Raw genomic sequence first — 18,964 nt, 5'->3', positions numbered from 1 at the left:
CACTATTTTTCCCTCCTCTGTCTGACATAAAATGCTGTTAAGAAGCTCCATCTCTGCATGGGGTATTTAGAATGATTGAAAGTATCATAAAGGGAGAAAAGCAGAGGGGAATATGTAGTATTAAATACATAACATGAAGAGACAGCACCTCTGCTGAGTGAGTGATCCTCAGGATGCACTATGTCAGATCATGTTTTTCATATCTACAGGAGAAGATATAGGAAGAAGATTCTGGCCTAAATCCAAGATATTATGCAGATTGAGGCAAAACTGCAAATGGGGCTTTTCATCAATCCCAGTCATTTATTTTATTAATTTTTAAAATTTGTTTGCCACCTATCTTGCTGCAAGAGTGTGCTATTTAAGCTAGCCAAGTCAGTACATGAGGTAGAAAAATTGGTTTGTAAACTGCCTAGAGTTTGACTTTATGATGGTGGCTATGCACCTGTTTTAAATAAACAAACAACAACAAGAACCTTAGTTTGTTGCCCTTTCACAAGTTTCTTGCCTGAGAAACTACTCTACCTCATGATTCAGCTCCCCTTGGCTGCTGATACCCTGAAGCCAACAATGCCTTGGAGCTAGCATTAATGGCATCTTGGGTCATTTAATTTAATATATAAGGAGAAAATGATCAAAAGACCTAGAATTGCTATTTCTATGTATTTCAGAAATTATAACCAATTTTGAAGGACTCTGGGTAATATGCAGTAAAAAGAAAAACAAGCAAGATAGGCATATAATTCCTAGCAGAAGCCAAGATACAGGTCCTCAATCAATCAATCAATCAGATGGAGTCAAAGACTTGCTGAAATAAGACAAGTTTAATTAATTTTTGGAACAGGCAAAATAGGAGCCATATATACCTAACAGCAAAGAGTATTCCAGAATGTGGGGGCAACCACAGAGAAAAGCAGTTGACTTATCCATGCCACATGTACTTTGCAATGGAGGGAAGACTTTTAATGGCCTTCTCTAAATGACTGGATTGGTCTATTTTAAAATTCATTAAGAGCCATGGTGGTGCAATGGTTAGAGTGCAGTACTGCAGGCTGATCACCGGCTGCCAGCAGTTTGGAAGATCGAATCTCACCAGGCTCAAGGTTGACTCAGCCTTCCATTCTTCCGAGGTGGGTAAAACGAGGACCCAAATTGTTGGGGGAAATATGCTGACTTGGTAAACTGCTTAGAGAGGGCTGTAAAGCACTGTGAAATGGTATATAAGTCTAAGTGCTATTGCTATTCATCTTTTTTCAGGAAATGATACTTGATTATTTAAGAAAGATGGCTTTCCATTCTTTGTATTGAAGATGTAAACAGATTTGAAGGATTTTAACATATATGATTTGGATCTATGAACTTTTGATGGCTCATTTTAGCTCAGTATTTATATTTTTATTAATATAGAATTTGAACATTTATGAACAGTCTTGGATATATTAGACTTTTCACTTTAGGTGTTGCAAATATACTTCTGGGGAAAAAGAGAACCCTAAATAAATATGTTCACTTTCAATCCTGACCTGGCTCTTCACTGAGTCAATGAAAGGATTAATATATTTCTGCCTTATCAAAATTTAATCAGTGGCTTTATAGTGCTTCATAAAAAAGAGAAAAAGAAGATATTTTTCTTTTTTTCTCAGATATATATCAACATATCTTTTCCCATTTAATTTGCTTTTTACTTATAGTAAATAAAACAATACAAAATTAAAAATATGATTTGAAAATGGCACAGTTGTAGAAAAATTGCACAGCATGTTATTCTCGAATCTATTTCCTTACCTCTACTGCTATTGCTATTGCAAAATAAATCTCAGAACAGATGTAAAAGAGGCAGAATGGAGGCAACTTTGTTTTTTGGTGGCAAAAAAGACAAGTGTTTAAGTATCACATTTCTTCCATGTGGTTGGGCTAAGATATTAATGGTTATATTCTATTCCTTTCAATTTTTTAATACTTAATGTCATGCCAACTTTCTATCTGCAAGGATTATAGCCTGTTTCTGTAGTGTGACAATAAATTAGACTTCTTACATGGGCTAATTCACAAGGACAAAGTTTGTTTACTTTAGGCTTAGCATGATATATGAACCAACCCATTATAACATTATGAGTAAACCATGCCACTGTAAGTTGTACAGCAAGCAGAGTCTTAAAGTGGCATGGTTTACTCATAGTATTATAATGTGTGGGTTTGTACCTTGGTTTATGTCACAGAATTAATATAACACAGTATGATAGTATCTCTTTTTAACTCTACCATCAGCTATATTTAAGAAGAATTCTTCCATAAAATGTCTGAATGGAAGCCATTGTTCTCTGCTTCTTAATCCTCCTTAGTGAGCTTTCAGAACTCCAGGAATTGAAATATCCCAGCAGTCTCACAGTTCAACTGCTCTGGATTAAGAAATTGGTCCCAAAGGATAAAATAGAATGAAAAACCACAGGGAAATGATTAAAAGAAAGAGACTGCTTTGAGATGTCTACAGAGGCTTCTATATATAAACTATAGGGATTGCTCAAGATCCCATGTCTTCAGGGGTAATGAATTTTGTGATGTTTAGGCTAGAGTCTCTGAAAGATTAAATTCATGGTGATAAGTCAGTGGGAACATTCTTTTCTGTACATTCTCAGCACTTAAACTTCACACTGATCTTCCCAAATGGGAATGTAGGATTCAGTTTTAGCTATACTGGCTGGAGGTCATGTAGTTGAAATCCAATGAATCTGTAGAGCACAGTTGTGGAAGGTTATCTTATGTAGTTCCATGTAAAATATGTCTTTGAATGCGCCTGTGTGTGTATGTATATAATGCTGCTACTTGTATGGATATACAGAAGAGTTGAGTGAGTTCCATAAACTTTAGACATATAAATATTTTTAACAACTCTTCTTCTCTTCTTCTCCACTGCCAATCTTTATGATAATCTTTTCTTAATGTGTTCTCTGAATGATATTTCTTCTTCCACTTACATTGCTGACACTTTGACACCAGCCAAGTGCATTGCTTTTCTTCCCTTAGATCGGGGCTGTCAAACTCGTGGCCCAGGGCTGGATGCGTCATGTGCTGGCCACGCCCACGCCCAGATTAGCGAAGGGAAAAAAAAGTCCCGATACGTCACTTGATGCTGCTATGATGATGCGAGTTTGACATCCCTGCCTTAGATCAACAGCAGCCCAAATTCATGCTTTTACTAAGGAAAGATCCAGAATTTAATAAGACTTTCTTACACAGCCAGTGACATCACCATCCATAATTGAATAAGGAAGTAGTGAGTGATAAGTTACATCAGCTTCTCCAGTCTGCCTTGATTCTAAATAAGCCTAAGTAATCAAGGTCTCCCTTCCTCTCTCCTCTTTCTCCTCTCTCCTGCCTCCCCATCTCCCCTTTCCTTTCTTCTTCTTCTTTGTGAAGTCCCTGCCCTACTAGAGAAGATATGGCTACTTCCTAGAGACTTTGGTCCCATGCAGTGAGAGCTGAAGTTTACGTCCCCAGATTTATAGACTTTAGAGTTATATACTGTAGTTTTGCAGGGGCATCTAAACCACTGAATTCAACCACTTGCTCAATGCAGGAACCCACATTAAAGCCATCATGATAGTTGGCTTAGATACATCCTGTGAAGATGAGCCTATCATCGTATTATAATGAGTGGTTTTGTACCTTGGTTTATGTCACCTTTCTGAATAATGAGTTCTGCTGACAAATTGAAAACTTGCTTTTATTGTTCAGATTTTTGAAACAATAATTTAATTATTCTGAGTCCTGCATTCTGAGATGATGACAGGCTAGGTCTCTATGTTGTTCTGTTGACAGCCTTTCAGGTATATAAAGACTGCTTCCTCTCAATCTTTTCTTCTCCAGGCTAAAGATTCTCTGTTCCTTCAGTCTGTCACTGTAGAAGATTTGGTTTCTAAGTTTCCTGTTCACCCTTGTTGCCTTTCTCTGCATCATTTTTAATTTCTGTAGATTTCCCTAGAATTTCTCTTCTTAGCATGATGCGCAGAAATGAATACATCCTCAAAATAAGATTTGACCTAAGCAGAACAAAATGGAACAATTACTTCCTGTAATTCCCTAGATGCTATATTCTCCCATACCTAAATTTTACAAATTGCATTTCCTTTTTAATAGCCAAATTACTTTGCTTACTCAATTTGTGATCAACTGTTATTCCGTGACACTTTTTAAAGTACTTCTGTCAAGCCAAGTATTCTCTATTTATGTTTGTGAACCTGAGTTTGGTTTCCTAAGTAAATAACTTTGCATTCTCACTGTTAAATTTTGTTCTTTTATTTTCAGGACATTTTTCTAACCTATCAATATTATGTTTAATTTTATTTCATGTCTTCTAAGAGATTAGCTGTATCATCAGTTTTGCTTCATCTGCAAATCTATAACCATACCCTCCATCTCCTGATCCAAGTCATTAATAAAAAAATCGTGTTTACAGTCTGGGATTTCTCAAAAATAACACTTAAAGAACTGGCCAGACCATCAGTAAGCTCCTTCATATTCTGGTATGCAATCTGGACCTCAAAATTAGACTCATTTAGAATAGAGATTGTTCCCAACAAACTCAAGATTCAATCCTGTTTCTTCACCCTGTTTTTCACAATTCCTTGATGAAATACATACTTTGTTATTAGAGGAGACAAAACTAACAGGATCTGAGTAGTTTTGCCTCACCTGCTAGCATTTTGCCATCATCACTGAGCAACTGATATAGATATCCTACAAGACTAATTCATATTATTCAGTCAAGAGTTGCATTGTAGTCAAATACTGTTTTACTATGCCCTTCCTAATTATGAAAGCAACACCATTTGTTCTTTGTTTTTCACGTCCTGAGTAGTAAACCGTATGATCTTCTGCCTGTCCAATTCCAGTATATCTCAATTTGCTGTTGCCAAAAATGTCAATGTGTCATCAATTCATTTCATTTTTCCTTGTGTTGGTTTTTCCATTTTCATGCTTCATACATTCCATGTAACAATGTCTTTGAATCTTTGCATTTTTAAATTTTTTTCTAAATTTCAAAACTGTTTTTTCTTTTTCCTCATGACAACATTAGCAACTTAAAGTCTTGAAGGCATTAGTTTAGCCATATCATAAGCTACATGAGTACTTCAAAACATCCTCAGCTACATCTCAGTAGCTTGTTGAGCACTATTTAACCAGATCATCCAGCACCACATTGTCAACCATTTAATATTTTTTATCAATGTGGTTTTCTTTGGAGAGATTTACCATTGTCTTCTGTGCAGGATGAAATGATGCCTTGGTCTTTGTTACTAAGATGTTCTTTTACCCCTAGCATCTTCTTTATTACAATTAAACAAGGGTAACTGCTCCTCTTGTGCCTTTCTCTGACTTCAGCAAGGCAAATCAGAAATTTATTTATTTATTTATTTATTTATTTATTTATTTATTTATTTATTGGTTCGATTTATATGCTTCCCTTCTCCGGAGACTCAGGGTGGCTTACAATGCGTTAAGCAATAGCCTTCATACTTTTGTACTATATATACCTGCTTAGTAAGGCTTTCAGGCCCCCCTAAGCGGTGTTCTTTTTTATACAAAGTCAGTTTATTGCCCCCACAATCCAGGTCCTCATTCCCTGGTAGGATGGTGCTTGGCAGAATTCATCTCCCAAAGGATGCTGAGTTAAAGTTTCCATTACTACTGTTTCATATTCTTTTGAAAATTCTGCAATTATGTTTTGGAAAACCACCCACACCTTCCCTGTGTCTATGTGAACTTTAATAGACATCAAACACAGTATTATTTTTATTCATTCCTTCACATATAGTTTCTACAATCAAATTCATTCCCTTGGATTTCTGAATAGGAAACCCACTCCTCCCTTTCTTTTGCTTCTGCCTGTTTTGAACAAATTATGTGCTTAGATTATTATATCCCAGTCATGAGAACCATCCTACTATGTGTCTGTTATTCCTATGAATTAATTTCTGGTTTATTCTGATATATTTATTTAACAATTTATAAAACCCACCCATCTCAGCAAGTGACTCTAGGTAGTAAACCAACAGAATAAAAGCAATTAATGGATACAAAAATTAAATACAAAATTAAAAACCCATTGCAGACAAGAAAACCAGCATAGTCAACAGCACAAACATAGCCAGGACATGGGTGCTTTCACATTATTTGGGGCCCAAGCCTAAGCACAGAACTAGGTCTTTAGAACCTAATAAAAAGCCAGCAGGGTTGGGACCATCCAAATCTCCTACATGAGAATACTAAGAGTTGAAGCTCACCTTGTTTATTTCCCAGTCTGAGGATTAATTTGTAGACAATGAAGGCCAATAACTTTATAAGCCGATGGTCTGATCCCTCCCCCCCTCCCCCGCTGAATAGTTAACAAGTCCTGTTACAGTACCTGTCCCTTCTATGATGCACAAGTCTTTATCTAAACAACTTGGTTCAAGCTTGGAGGGAGAAATTTGTTAGCAATTTCCCAGGAAACTCTCTTGCTGCCACCCCACTCCAAACAGTTTACTTCCTGGTATTTGGCTGTTTTATATCAACAATACAGTAGACTAATGACCATTCTTCTTTTTAAAGGACACTGTCTTGCACGTAATGGCTTATTCAGAACTTGTCCTCACAGAAAACACAGCTTTTCTATTTACTTTCCTCTCTTGTCTTTTCCTCTTGTTAAACTCCCTAAAAAAATTGTATGTGTTGCTTAGATGTACTGTGTGTTCCATGCATACAATGTTAAGAGTTCTCAATTGCCATGGTATGAACTGTAGCACCTTGTAAAAGCAAAACTGAACAAGATTGTATCTCATCTATTATGTGATGGAGGTCAATCAGTTGAAATGTTATTGCTAACATAAATAATCATCAAGAGAATGATGGACATTTGGCTGAGGTAAGTACTTACATTCAGAATATTGCTGCAGCTGAGCAAATTCTGCTGGACTAAGCATGATCCACACCCCATCACTCATCTTTTACGTTGAGTTGTGAGGAGGCTGTGTCACCTCTAATCAAATTCCATGGAAAAGATGCACATCTACATGTAGGAATTCTTCTGGGTCATCACTCCAGTTTAGATCTGCAGGTGGTTACACTTTCTGTACTACTATTGTTAAGAATAGATGTCTATTACAGAACTCAAATCACATTCATCAGGAATACTCATGTGCCCAGTTCCTTTACAGCTACTTTACTTAGGACTGCCATCAGAAAAGTACTTCATGAAAAATTCCAGTGTATCCAAACCTAGAATTAAAAGGAAAGTGAGTTATACAATTATATGCACTTTTTCAAGATGCTTCTGAAGTTTTACAAGAAAATGAAGATAGAACATACTCAATATTTTAATTAGACATTTTACAAATGTAAAAGCACTACAATGAAAGAGGCTAATTCCAACGTGATACATGGCTAGAAGCACAGAATCAGGTACAAATTTTTGCTTATTGATGATGTCCTCTGGTCTGCCTTTAGGTGGTTATCATATCTTACCTCCTAGTTTGTGAAGAAAAAGATGAGAAGACTGGAAAAAATAGATAGGCAACCCTAAGAAGCATAACAAAAAGATGGGACAGTTCTATGATAAATAAAAAAGTTCAGTCAGATTAGATATTGTGGATGATATAAAAGTATCTTAAAGAAATGGGAGAGACTGTCTGAACCATGAACTCAGTTGAACTATTCAAGGACTTCAATGCAGGCACTGAATCAAAAATAGAGATTACAGTTTACAAAATGCATTTACAATACTGAAATAAACACAGTTCTGTACAGGGAGGCATCCCATTTCTGCAAAACATGAATGTTCATTAATCTGAGGAATACTATTTGGCATTATGTCTTACAAGTCATGTAGCACCTTGTAGAAAGGACTGCTATGTACATGAATATGTTGTTAAATATTTAAATCACAATTCTCTCTTGACTTAAACCTTTCTGTACCTTCCTAGAATTTTCTGTCTCAGTCTAATTTTTACATAACTTCAGTAAATCAGAGAATCAGAGAAAATATGATTGTAGTATATAGCATACAGTAGTATTTCCAAATGAATGTTTGTTATGACTAAGCACAGTTATTGCTAATTTTCTTTACATGATGTCCCCCATATCTACATCATCCAATGCTCACTTTAGGGGTGTTGGAAGTTATACATAGAAAAAGGGGGGGAAACCACAATTTTGTTATTCCAAAAATAATTTTCCAGCATTTTTTCTTTCCTCCTGTTTAGAAACCAAATATTACTTCTGTCCAGAACTGGAGCAAATTACTCCCACAGCAAAACTACTCCTGAGCAACAAGGAATAGTTGCTTTATTTTTTATTAAATACAGAAAATTATTACTCATTTATATGGACTTCTCCAAATTGAAACTGTCCAGATATACTATTAAATGAGTTTCATAGTGTCCCAGAAGACTGACCATGGCTCTACTTACTTGAATTATGGGAATTATAATCCAATCTCTGGAGGATACTGAACTGAGAAAAGTCTATTCTGTCTTTCTCCCTCCCTCTAAACAGTAAAAGTAAAGGCATATTATTAATTAAACACTCTGCCTTTGCCAAATATAGCTGAATATAGCTTGACTCAGTTATGCCTGTTGCATGAGCAGATCAATCAATATAAAAACATGGCTAGTGTGATATTTGGAGGCAAGCAGGACATGATTTTTCCAGAGAAAAAAGTTACTCAGAAGATTTTTGAGAACTTCTTAAATATAGATAATGCAGTAAATTGAAAGAGGATAATGTGAACTCTATGTAAGATGGTTTAGTGGTGTGTTTTGTTTTTATTTGTTTTTTGTTCTTGGACTACTCTAGCTAAAGTGGACAATTACAGCAAACAGAATTACCTTCTCCCTGCCTGCTTTGTATTTAATAATGCTAATGCTCACCATTTGACTCATAGAGACAGCTGAGACAGCTGTTCCTGCAGGTAATTAAATCACACCCTCAGTTAGCAGCAATCTCCAATGACCCAGTCAACCAAGAAGCAGAAATTTTTAATGTCCCTTGAGCTGCTCCAAAAAAGGTTGTGAGGCTGCCACTTCCTTTAGTTATTCATCTACATTTCATTTTCACCTGAGTAAAGAACTAAAAACCCTTCATAATGATGTTGACAACAATATCACTATGACAGAATTGGGTGGGACCCTACCTAATGCCAGCCCCTTTACACCCTGGGTACCTATACAGGAAAACAAAAATTAAAGAGGACACACAGAGATGATGTTCATAGAAGTTCTGTTAATTTTGCTTCATTTTAGAGTCAAGAAGAAATAGTTAAATCTTTTTCTGGTAAACAATTTAGGTTGAAAATTACATTTAATTGAGTGGATCATGCACACACAACATTTAGATTCTCTTGATCGAAGATAGTATCAGCAAAGTCATTAAATTCTATTTGGAAGTATAGAAGAGGAAGTCATTCATATAAAACCCTCGGGGTGATGTAGGGTCTTTGGGCCTTCTGACAATTTTGAAATTAAAGTCATTTCAACTGATCCGATCCACTCTCTACTCAACAAATGCAATACATTATTACAAAATAAACTATGGAGTTGAAGGCATGTGTGAGTATCCCTCCATTTAATGTCAGGTGTATTCATTTTTATTAAAAAGCAATTTGCATAGATCCAAGCAAGGTAAAAGAAGCTTCATGCAGAGAAGGAATTTCCATTAACTTGAATTGTAAGGGTTATGTCTCATCTGCAGAACATGAAGTTAAACAGCAAACCAGACTATCAGCCTGCAGAGCTAGCAGGCAATCAGGAAGCTCCAAGAGACAATAAACCTGAGCAGGTGAAACCCAGTTCAGATAATGAGGCACCATGCTGGCAGGGCACCTAAATTGGAATTCACTAGCAATTACAAAGGGGTGAATAGAGGCAATTAGCATATTCCCTAGGCAGGAGAGGGCTGCAAAATCCTTGATCAAACCACAACAGCAGCTGGGTCTATATAAAAGCAGCCTCCAGGCTCTTTGTCTCCAACTGCAGACTCTTTGTTTTCCATTCACAACCTAGGTTTGATATTCAGACTGGCTTCTAGAATTTCTGGTCTTCAAACTCTACACCAGAGGTGTCAAACCTGTGTCATCATGAAGGTGTCAGATGATGTATCAGACTTTCCCGCCCCCCTTTGCTAAACTGGGCGTGGGCAGTACATGACACATCTGGCCCGCGGGCCAAGAGTTTGACAGCCCTGCTCTACACAGTTACACACAACTTTTCTGTCTATCCTTTTTGCTTACTAGCAGATTATGACTCAATCTTTCTAATACTTTTGAACCTTCTATGTCTTAAGTGCTTCTCTAATTATTAACCTGATTCCTGACTGTTAAGACATGCCAATAAAGCATTGCAAATGTGCATTAGTCTGGCTTTTTGATTTGTACTGACTAACACATGACAGTAACCGGGCATAAATGCTGCATGGACTGAGAACATTTACTGTTTTTCCAACTTAAACAAAATTGTTTAAAAGCTCTTAGTGAATCTGTCCTCTTCTCCATTCAATTACCTTCTCGCTCTCTGATATTTAGGAGACCAGGATAAACCACTATTCTGTAAGAGACAAATTAATTTTAGATGGCTAGTCATTATTATGATGAGCTGCAAGATTTAATTAGAAGGCAGCATTAGCAGAACTACATTAAAAACTAATGATCTTTGTCCTACTCAGTTATGAACTCTTATTTCTAATAGCTGCCCTCCTACCATTATTCTTCAGCAACTGGATCTCTGGATTTCTGAGTAAAAGGAATTATGCTCCCTGTGATTATACCTTTGCATTTTTTGCATTATGCACTAGACTAGAGTAAAGATGTTTTTATTGCCTACTTGGATAAAGCTTCTAAAGGCAGAGGAGGATGAATAATTCTGTTATGCAGCAATACATACTAGAAAATGCATTGCCACAAAGAACAGACAATAAATTATCGGTGATGGTTTTAAATTGCAAAATAGTATGTAAAGAACTGGTGGATTCCCAAAGTGCCAGTGTACTGCTCCAAACCCCAACCTAAATCCCAGGACTGTAATATGGAAAAAGAGTACTTATATTTTTTCTAAAGCTAACAGCAATTGCAAGAGAGGTTCAAATGTTTCTTTAACTGCCTCCTGCCACCACTTTAGCCTAATTCAAATACTCTTATCACAATCTAAAATTTCATCTATACAAATTGTTTTTGAAAATGGATATTATAAGCAGGTATCTCAAGAGTTCAGGACTATTGTGGACAATTTTCTGGAAAAAAGATATGAGATTTTACTCTTTCAGTAAGTGTGACTCTTCTTTCAGCAAATTTGATTCAATATTATAGACTTAAGAAAATATGTTAATTTTTGAATTGGTAGAATGAGGTTCTTTCAGAAAAATCTAAAGACCTTTTTAGAGACATTTTCATTCACAATTTTTAAAATAACATTCTAATCTGAATGTACCCACCAGCACCTCTGAACAATTCCCAGTTTTATAAGAACCTAAAAACAGCAATGCATAGACTCCCTTTTAAGATATTGTATGGAATTTGACAGGCATAGTGGGATGTATAATACTGAATATAATCTACTATAATGATCCTAACACCATTCTCTACATGTTTAGTACATATATGGAGATAATCATTTGTACAGATTTTGTTTTATAACCAAGTCCTGAATTATAGCAAAAGTGTGGATATAATTGAGTTAGTTGCATCCTCTCATCCACACTCATTAGACAAAGAATCAGTTCCTGCTTTCAAAGCTGTGACTGATGGCCAGGGCTTCAACATTCCTGACCAGATCCTTGAGCATATCCTATTTGAGGAAAAAGCCTCATCATGTCAGACTTGTTCTCAGTGTCTGCTCATTGGTTTAGAGGACATGTTTGGTGGAAAACAAAGAAAACAATACAAAGGTGTTACATTTCAGGCCTGAAGATTGTACATATAAAGATTTTCAGTACTTTGTCCATTAGGTTGGACATTGGAAAAGAGTAGCAAGGACCTGGACACTAGCTTGACATTGTCTTAGTGGGATGAATAGTTTGAATTGTTCCCCAATATATCTGAAGGTCACCAAATTGCAGAAGGCTGTTAGAAGGCATCCTCAAGACCATTGAAGCAAGTTTCTAGGACCTTGTGCTCTGTCCATGGTCCTACAAAGTTGAATTCTGGACCTGTACAGATTGTTTGATACCACAATGAATTGTTTTTCTCATTGATTCTAATATTTGCTATTGTTATATAGTACTGGTATGATCACCTGCACACCAGGCATCTGTGGACATTTTAGTTGCAGAATAGTGCATTGTCTCTAGGATTTCTTGTGCACCTAGAGGAGGATCCATAGAATAATAATTATTTGAGATTTGTTTTCTCAAAGGTGCCTGTTAATAAAAATGCCATCAGATGGATTCATACCTTAGCAAATATCTTGAGTAAAATAAAATTAGAAACCATCTAGTTTAAGACAAAACCTGGAATATGACAGCATGAATCAGTTTTAAATTATGGGCACTTCTAGCAGGTTGATACTGACAATTGCAGCCAAAGCACTTGGATAAGAGCCAGTTTGGATTAGTGGCTAAGGTACCAAACCAGAAAGCAGGAGACCTTGAGACCTTGAGTTCAAGCTCTGTCTTAACCATGAAAGCCAGCTGGGTGACTTTGGGCCAGTTATTCTCTCTCAGCCCATCTTACCTCATAGAGTTGTTGTTGTAGGGATAATAGGAGGAGGAACGTGTGTTGGATATGTTCACTGCCCTGAGTTATATGTAAAAATATTAAAGATGGGATATGAATAAATTTTTAAAAAGAAGCTATAAAGAGCTGGGGTTCATATTTTGCTTTAGCTTGCACTTAATAGCTGATTAAATCTTAATCAGATCAACCTCAGCTAGACTCCTCATATGTGTTAGAAAAGGATAATAAAACTGACCTTTCTTACAATCCCTCTTGAAAGGCATTATTAAATATAATGAATCTGAGGTGATGCTTTGGACACTCCACAGGTACTATATAAAATGGTATTATTAACCTGGCATTTTGCTGCCTAGGCCAGAGTTTCCTTCTAACTGCAACTCTCAGAAAGGACATTAATGACACTACAACTACTCTTCAAGATATAATTAAGTACCCACGGCATTTTAGATGCTGAATTGAACACAAGAAATCCTACTCAGAAGGTTTAATGAGTCTGTATGAAGCAAGTAAGGTAGAGGTGATAGATGACAGACCCAGCAGATAATGAGCAGTTGGGAAAACCCAGCTTCTCTCAGAAGAGCTAAGTTAAAAACAAGAATGAGAAAGCTTTTACTAGTGAGCTCTGTGAAAGGAATTTAAAATGATTGGTGGAGGAATCTGGATTTTAACAAGCACTTCAAATGGTCATTTCTCTTCATTCTAAGATGAATATTTAATTCCTAAATTAAATACTGACTAAGAACTATGACTAGATACACCCAAAATGGGTGAGGTGAAATAGATGTCATGCAAAACCCATAGGTGGGGGGCAGGACAGACTGTAACACTCCTACCTTTTTGCTCTGACAATTTGAGAGAAAGTGGTATATACACGATTCTGATGGATTAAAAATAAAAGCAGATCAACAGATAAAATCCAGTTTTAGTTAATATTCTGATAGTGCTCTAGCCAAGATGCTTTTAAAGTTAAGGTACTGATGCCAATTTCCCATTTTTATGCTTTCATAACTGTTATGCTTTCACCATACTTGCAAAAACTAAATATAAAGGTGGAAAAAATGCTTCCTTTTCTTTGTACCAGTAGTAAGCTTTCTAGGAAAACTATGTGTTCTAATCTTTCCTCCAAATTTTCCATTATTTACTCAATTTATATAGCTTCCCATTTCAGTGACTCTGGATGACTAACAACATTTAAAACTTAAAAACCAATTACATAGCAAGCCACCAACATAACAACAGCAAAAAACCTCACAACAATAATAAATATTCAGAGAATGGCAGCTGAGGGCAACAACAACAACATTACAAAAACATCTGTGTCCCAAGTTCACATACTCAAGAACACAGAAAACCTACACACATAGATCAGTATTTACATTTTGATTTTAATTGACCACTGGAACATAAACTGGGAATAATCAGAACCCTACACTACCAGGCTGAAAGTTTGCTATCAGCAAAGCATCAGAGAACTAAAACACATCAAGGAAGCCCTCAGAACATGTAGCTATCCTAACTACCTAACATTAAATCCACAGACAGATCCAGTAGGAGCTCCTTCATAACAGACAGAGAAGAGAACAATAAACAGAGCAACATTGTCATCCCATACATTGCAGGAATATTTGAAAAGCTCAGCAGGATTTTCAGCTAATAAAACATAGGGGCACACTTTAAACCCAAGGACAAAACAACCAGGCACAAACTGAGCAATGTAGTATATTCATTGCAGTGAGACATGTGCAGACAAAATAAGAATAAATGTATGGCACAACACAGAAGAACAAACTCATCAGGAGAGGATTCAGCAGTCCAGCTGCATCTGAAAGACAAAGGTCACTCTTTTGAAAAGACCAAATTCACATTCTGGACAGAGAGGACCACTAGTTTGAAAGAGGAGTCAAAGAGGCCATCCATGTTATAATTGAGCAGCCCTCCCTCAATTGAAGGGGAGAGATATGATACCACCTATCTCCTGTTTACAACACAATCCTTTCAGCAGCCCCAAGAAGGTAACACACCTTGCACTTTGATTCAGGTGACTCTGAGGATATAGATCACGGGTGTCAAACTTTTATAGCATTATGTTGCCATCACATGACATTTTGCAACTTTTTTTCCCTTTGCAGAGCTGGGGTGGGCGTGGCCTGCGCGTGACGCATCCGGCCCATGGGCCACCAGTTTCACACCTCTGATATAGATCAATCCCAAGTGCTTCAACAACTCTTGAGTGTTGATGACATATGACTACAAAGAATGTAAATCCTTCCATTCCAGTAAATTAGAACTAAAGAAGTTTCTTGGATGAGAAATTAAACATTTAAAAACAAACAAACAAGAAAGTCCAGTTGTCTCTTGGAAAAAACATCTTTTCAAGATCTGGAGTTAACACCATTTACTTATGATTTATTCCACCAAGTAAATGCCCTACCAGAGACCAGCATGGAAAACATATACAATATAGGTGATTTGTTTTGGAGGATCTAAGTATGAAACACAGACCAATTCTACTTTACATATTCTAGACTTAAAATAAATTGCTTTTGGATTAAGATATCCCCTGGCTAAATTATCAGCTGGTGAAACTTTTCTGTCAGCAGGTCCTTTATTAGCTTACTTAGCAGCGGAGTGAATAATCAAGAAAGCACCATTTTATATTTCACACAGTGTTTTAAAGCACTTGCTGTAATGTACTCTGAAGTACTGTAACTGAAATTTGTATCCCCGAGACCTTGTCTTAAAGGAACATCTCAAAAAAGCTCTATTGCCTTAGTATGTAACAGTTTCCCACACTTAAACCCCATACACAGATGGCAGAAATGCAATATATTCTTGATGTATTGTATATATTGATTTGCCGGTTATGTTTGTTTAGTAATATGGCTACACTTCATACTGGCTGTGTTCACACAATTAACCATGGTTTACTGAATAATCGGGGTAGGAAAAACACTAACCACAATTTACAAATCACCAAGTATTAAGAAGGATGCACATCTTATCTCTGCTGAATGTGGCTCATCAACCTGAATCAAAGACTTATATAAGGCATAGCATGGTTGAAGGCAGAGGTGGGTTCCACTTACCTTTACTACCGCAGCGGGATCGCATGCGCGGTCTTCTGTGCATGCACAGATCACCCATGATGACATTGTGGCAGGTGGACAGAGCCTCCCGCCGGTTTTACTACTGGTTCTATAGAACCGGACTGAACCGAGAGCAACCCACCACTGGTTGAAGGACAACTATTTAGGTTTATCGAAACTGGGATATATAACCTAAAGCTAATCATGATTACTAATTTCAGTTCCTATAGCCCCAGATAATAGGATCTGCTGGCTGAAATTGCATGGTAAGTTCAAGACACTAGTAAACCCAAAATATTATGAAGGTCAGATGGTGGTGTATACATGTTGGTTAAGTGGACTTTTGGACTCAACATGTCATCTGATCCCAGCCAGGGTACTATATAAACCTAGTCATTGTAGTTTTGTTGAACAAATTCTAGATAAAACAATGCTGTGATTTGTGATTTTTTAATCCAGCCTACATACTAAATCATAAACTTTAATTAATCACAATGACTGGATTCCATAACATACTAAAGTGAATAAACAATTCACATTATGGTTTAACATGATGGCCCAATTTACACAACATATTAATAACTCCGTGTTATTTGTTTATTTTTGGTTTAGCTATTCTAGATTGTGGTTCACAATCTAGTAGAAATGAATGGTAGAAATAGAGTTTGCTTGTATGTTAACATTCGTTTACATAATGCTACAGCAAAACATTAATAACATATTAATAAAATAACAATTAATTTGAAAGACTTTCTGTAATATTATCTATGATATTTCCTCACCTCCCATTAAACCCAGCCTTGGCAAAAATTCACTCTTTTCTATTTTATTTTAACTGTGATTAATAGATGTAAGGGTTTGCCATCATATTCTAATGTAGCCTATAATTTGCTTGTGTGTTCCAGACAATTTATTGCCCAAGCTACAAGGTGATTTTTTTCATAGAGAAAGCAGAAGTTCAGACTCCTGGAAAGTATTTTCCTTTGATAAGCTCCATGTTTGTTGCCAGAATTCTTTATAGACACTTATAATGTAACAACAGAAGGCAGCTTTTCATAAAATGAGCAAACAGAAGGAAAGCCCCTGAGATTAGGCTATTTTGGAAATGTTTTAATTCTGGTTTCAGTTTCTCAACCCAGTCATGATTTTGCAGGATGACAACATGGCAGGGATTTTCATAATCAAGAGAAAGGGGGTGAGATGTTAGCAATGAAATATTATTTTTGACTATTCCAGTTCATTCCAAATAACACTTTGTAGTGCCCCTGGCTGCAGAACATGAGATTAGTAAGGATTTCATAAAACTTTGTTTATGATCAGTGGGCAGAAGATAAATCTGAATCTAGTAGTTCTCAGGATGTATCTGTAGTAAGTCATCAAAGATTACAAGTCAAGTAATATTATATTCTTCTTACAATATTCAATATGATGCTGCAGAAATGAAGATAGCTCAGGGTAAAAAGCAATGAATTTTTATATAGAAGCCTGCAAAATTTGTTCTGTTTCGGTATTCAAATCCCTATGCACAGGATTATTTAATTCTGCAGCTGTGTTTTCACAATACATTGAGCCACAAATGAACTAAACACATTTTAGTCTACAGCATGGGTGTCCAACTTTGGCAACTTTAAAACTTGGTAGGGAATTCTGGAAGTTGAAGTTCACAAGTCCTAAAGTTGCCAAGGTTGAACACCTCTGCTCTATGTATTGTGAGTTTATGGCTCCTTGATTAGATGTGGATGACCCAACTGATCTGTTACTGCTACTCTAAAAAAAAAAAATCCCCATCCCATGGCTACAGGGGCTGTGGTCAAATGGGAAAGCAACCTTGGATGTCATCCCAACTGTTGTAAGGATGACTATGAAATTGTTACTTTTGGCTGGTTTTTTATGTTTGAAAAAAGTTGTAGTGACCCAATCAGGATCAGCATCACCACATACTAAGTTGAAGGAGACTTTATGTTTCACTCATCTCCCCTTTTGTGGCCATATTGGGAGCTGAAAAATAAAAGAAACACAGAGATAGAATTTCTAGATTGGCCATGCTTTTGCGGGTCTGCTTAAACTCTGTGCTCACAGTGGAAAATCCCTCCAAAGCCAGGGCTAAAACTAACTCCTAAACCAGTTGTGCGTTTGTCTTCTATGACATGCTAACCTCTCCTTGATCCAGGTAAGTCCATGCATTTTGGGTATGAAAATACAGCAAACCTCAGAAGCATGAATGAGCATATATACTATATTATGTAATTGTAAGCCACCCAGAGTCATTTTGCGGCATATAAATTTAATAAATAAAAGTCAATCACTGAATGCATTGCAAGCAAGTACTATTCTTGCTATTCTTTCTTTGGTTTTCTTATCCAGAGTTGTAATAGGGGTATAGTAATCCAATGATAGGAGAACATGTATGTAACTTCCTCAGAACTCTCATGATGTCTATGCAATTTTTCTTGCTGGCCTCCACTAAAATATTCCTTTTTTTCTTTGTAATTCTGTTGGCTTTTGCAAGCTTCCTTGTCCACCTCAGCATTCTAGACTCAGTGGGAATCCAATTAGAAAGTTAACAAAGGTGAAAAAGTCACAATTTGTCTAGTAAACATTTTAAAAGTCAGCAGTTAAGCAGTTATAAAGATAGTCCTAAAAAACAATAATTTTCAGAACATTTTATCATTAGCTATATATAATAAATAGGCTACAATAACAAAATCAAGGTATCTGTCTGAATTCTTTTTCTACTTAAAACAAATCCACAAAGTAAAGCAATTTATTTCCTCCTCATAGTCCTTTGGCAATTCAGTTTCAAACTCAGCATTTCTGTCTGATCCGTCTGCAATATCTCCTGTCCTAGTTTCTTGTGATTTCTCTCTTGAAGTCACCCTCTAATCTGTTTGTGAATCAGAGGAATAGTAGAGATGTGCTAACTTTTTAGTTTCCATGGAAACCAAGTTTCTTCGGTCACCCCATCCCTGCCAGTATTCAGATTGTGTTAAAAGTTTAGTGACTTAAACCTGCATAGCTAAATAGTTGAGCATTGTATCACTGTTACACACTGTTCAAAAAAGCAATGTGGAAACCAAAGGGCTACTTGTTTAGATTGCACAGTTCATGATGAACTTTCATAAAGACCAATATTTTCTTTTACAGATGTTCTCCAACAAAATAGAACTTTGATTGTTCA

General features: G+C 36.4%; 1 protein-coding gene across 7 annotated transcripts in view; it reads right to left on the bottom strand.

Moving 5' to 3' along the window:
* The window catches only part of DGKG (diacylglycerol kinase gamma), a 150,873-nt gene that overhangs the window by 73,569 nt on the left and 58,340 nt on the right, over nt 1-18,964 (bottom strand). For all 7 annotated transcript variants that reach the window (XM_087872131.1, XM_087872132.1, XM_034439621.3 and 4 more), the window contains one exon: nt 6,917-7,257. In XM_087872131.1, coding sequence (XP_087728257.1) covers nt 6,917-6,983 — 67 coding nt within the window. In that variant the 5' untranslated portion in view covers nt 6,984-7,257. The remainder of the gene's footprint in view (nt 1-6,916; nt 7,258-18,964) is intronic.

Source organism: Pantherophis guttatus, chromosome 6 (assembly GCF_059756535.1).
Source record: "Pantherophis guttatus breed Tessera chromosome 6, ASM5975653v1, whole genome shotgun sequence".
Lineage (NCBI taxonomy): Eukaryota > Metazoa > Chordata > Lepidosauria > Squamata > Colubridae > Pantherophis > Pantherophis guttatus.
The sequence above is the reverse complement of the archived record's forward strand: the minus strand, read 5'-3'. Positions and strand labels throughout refer to the sequence as shown.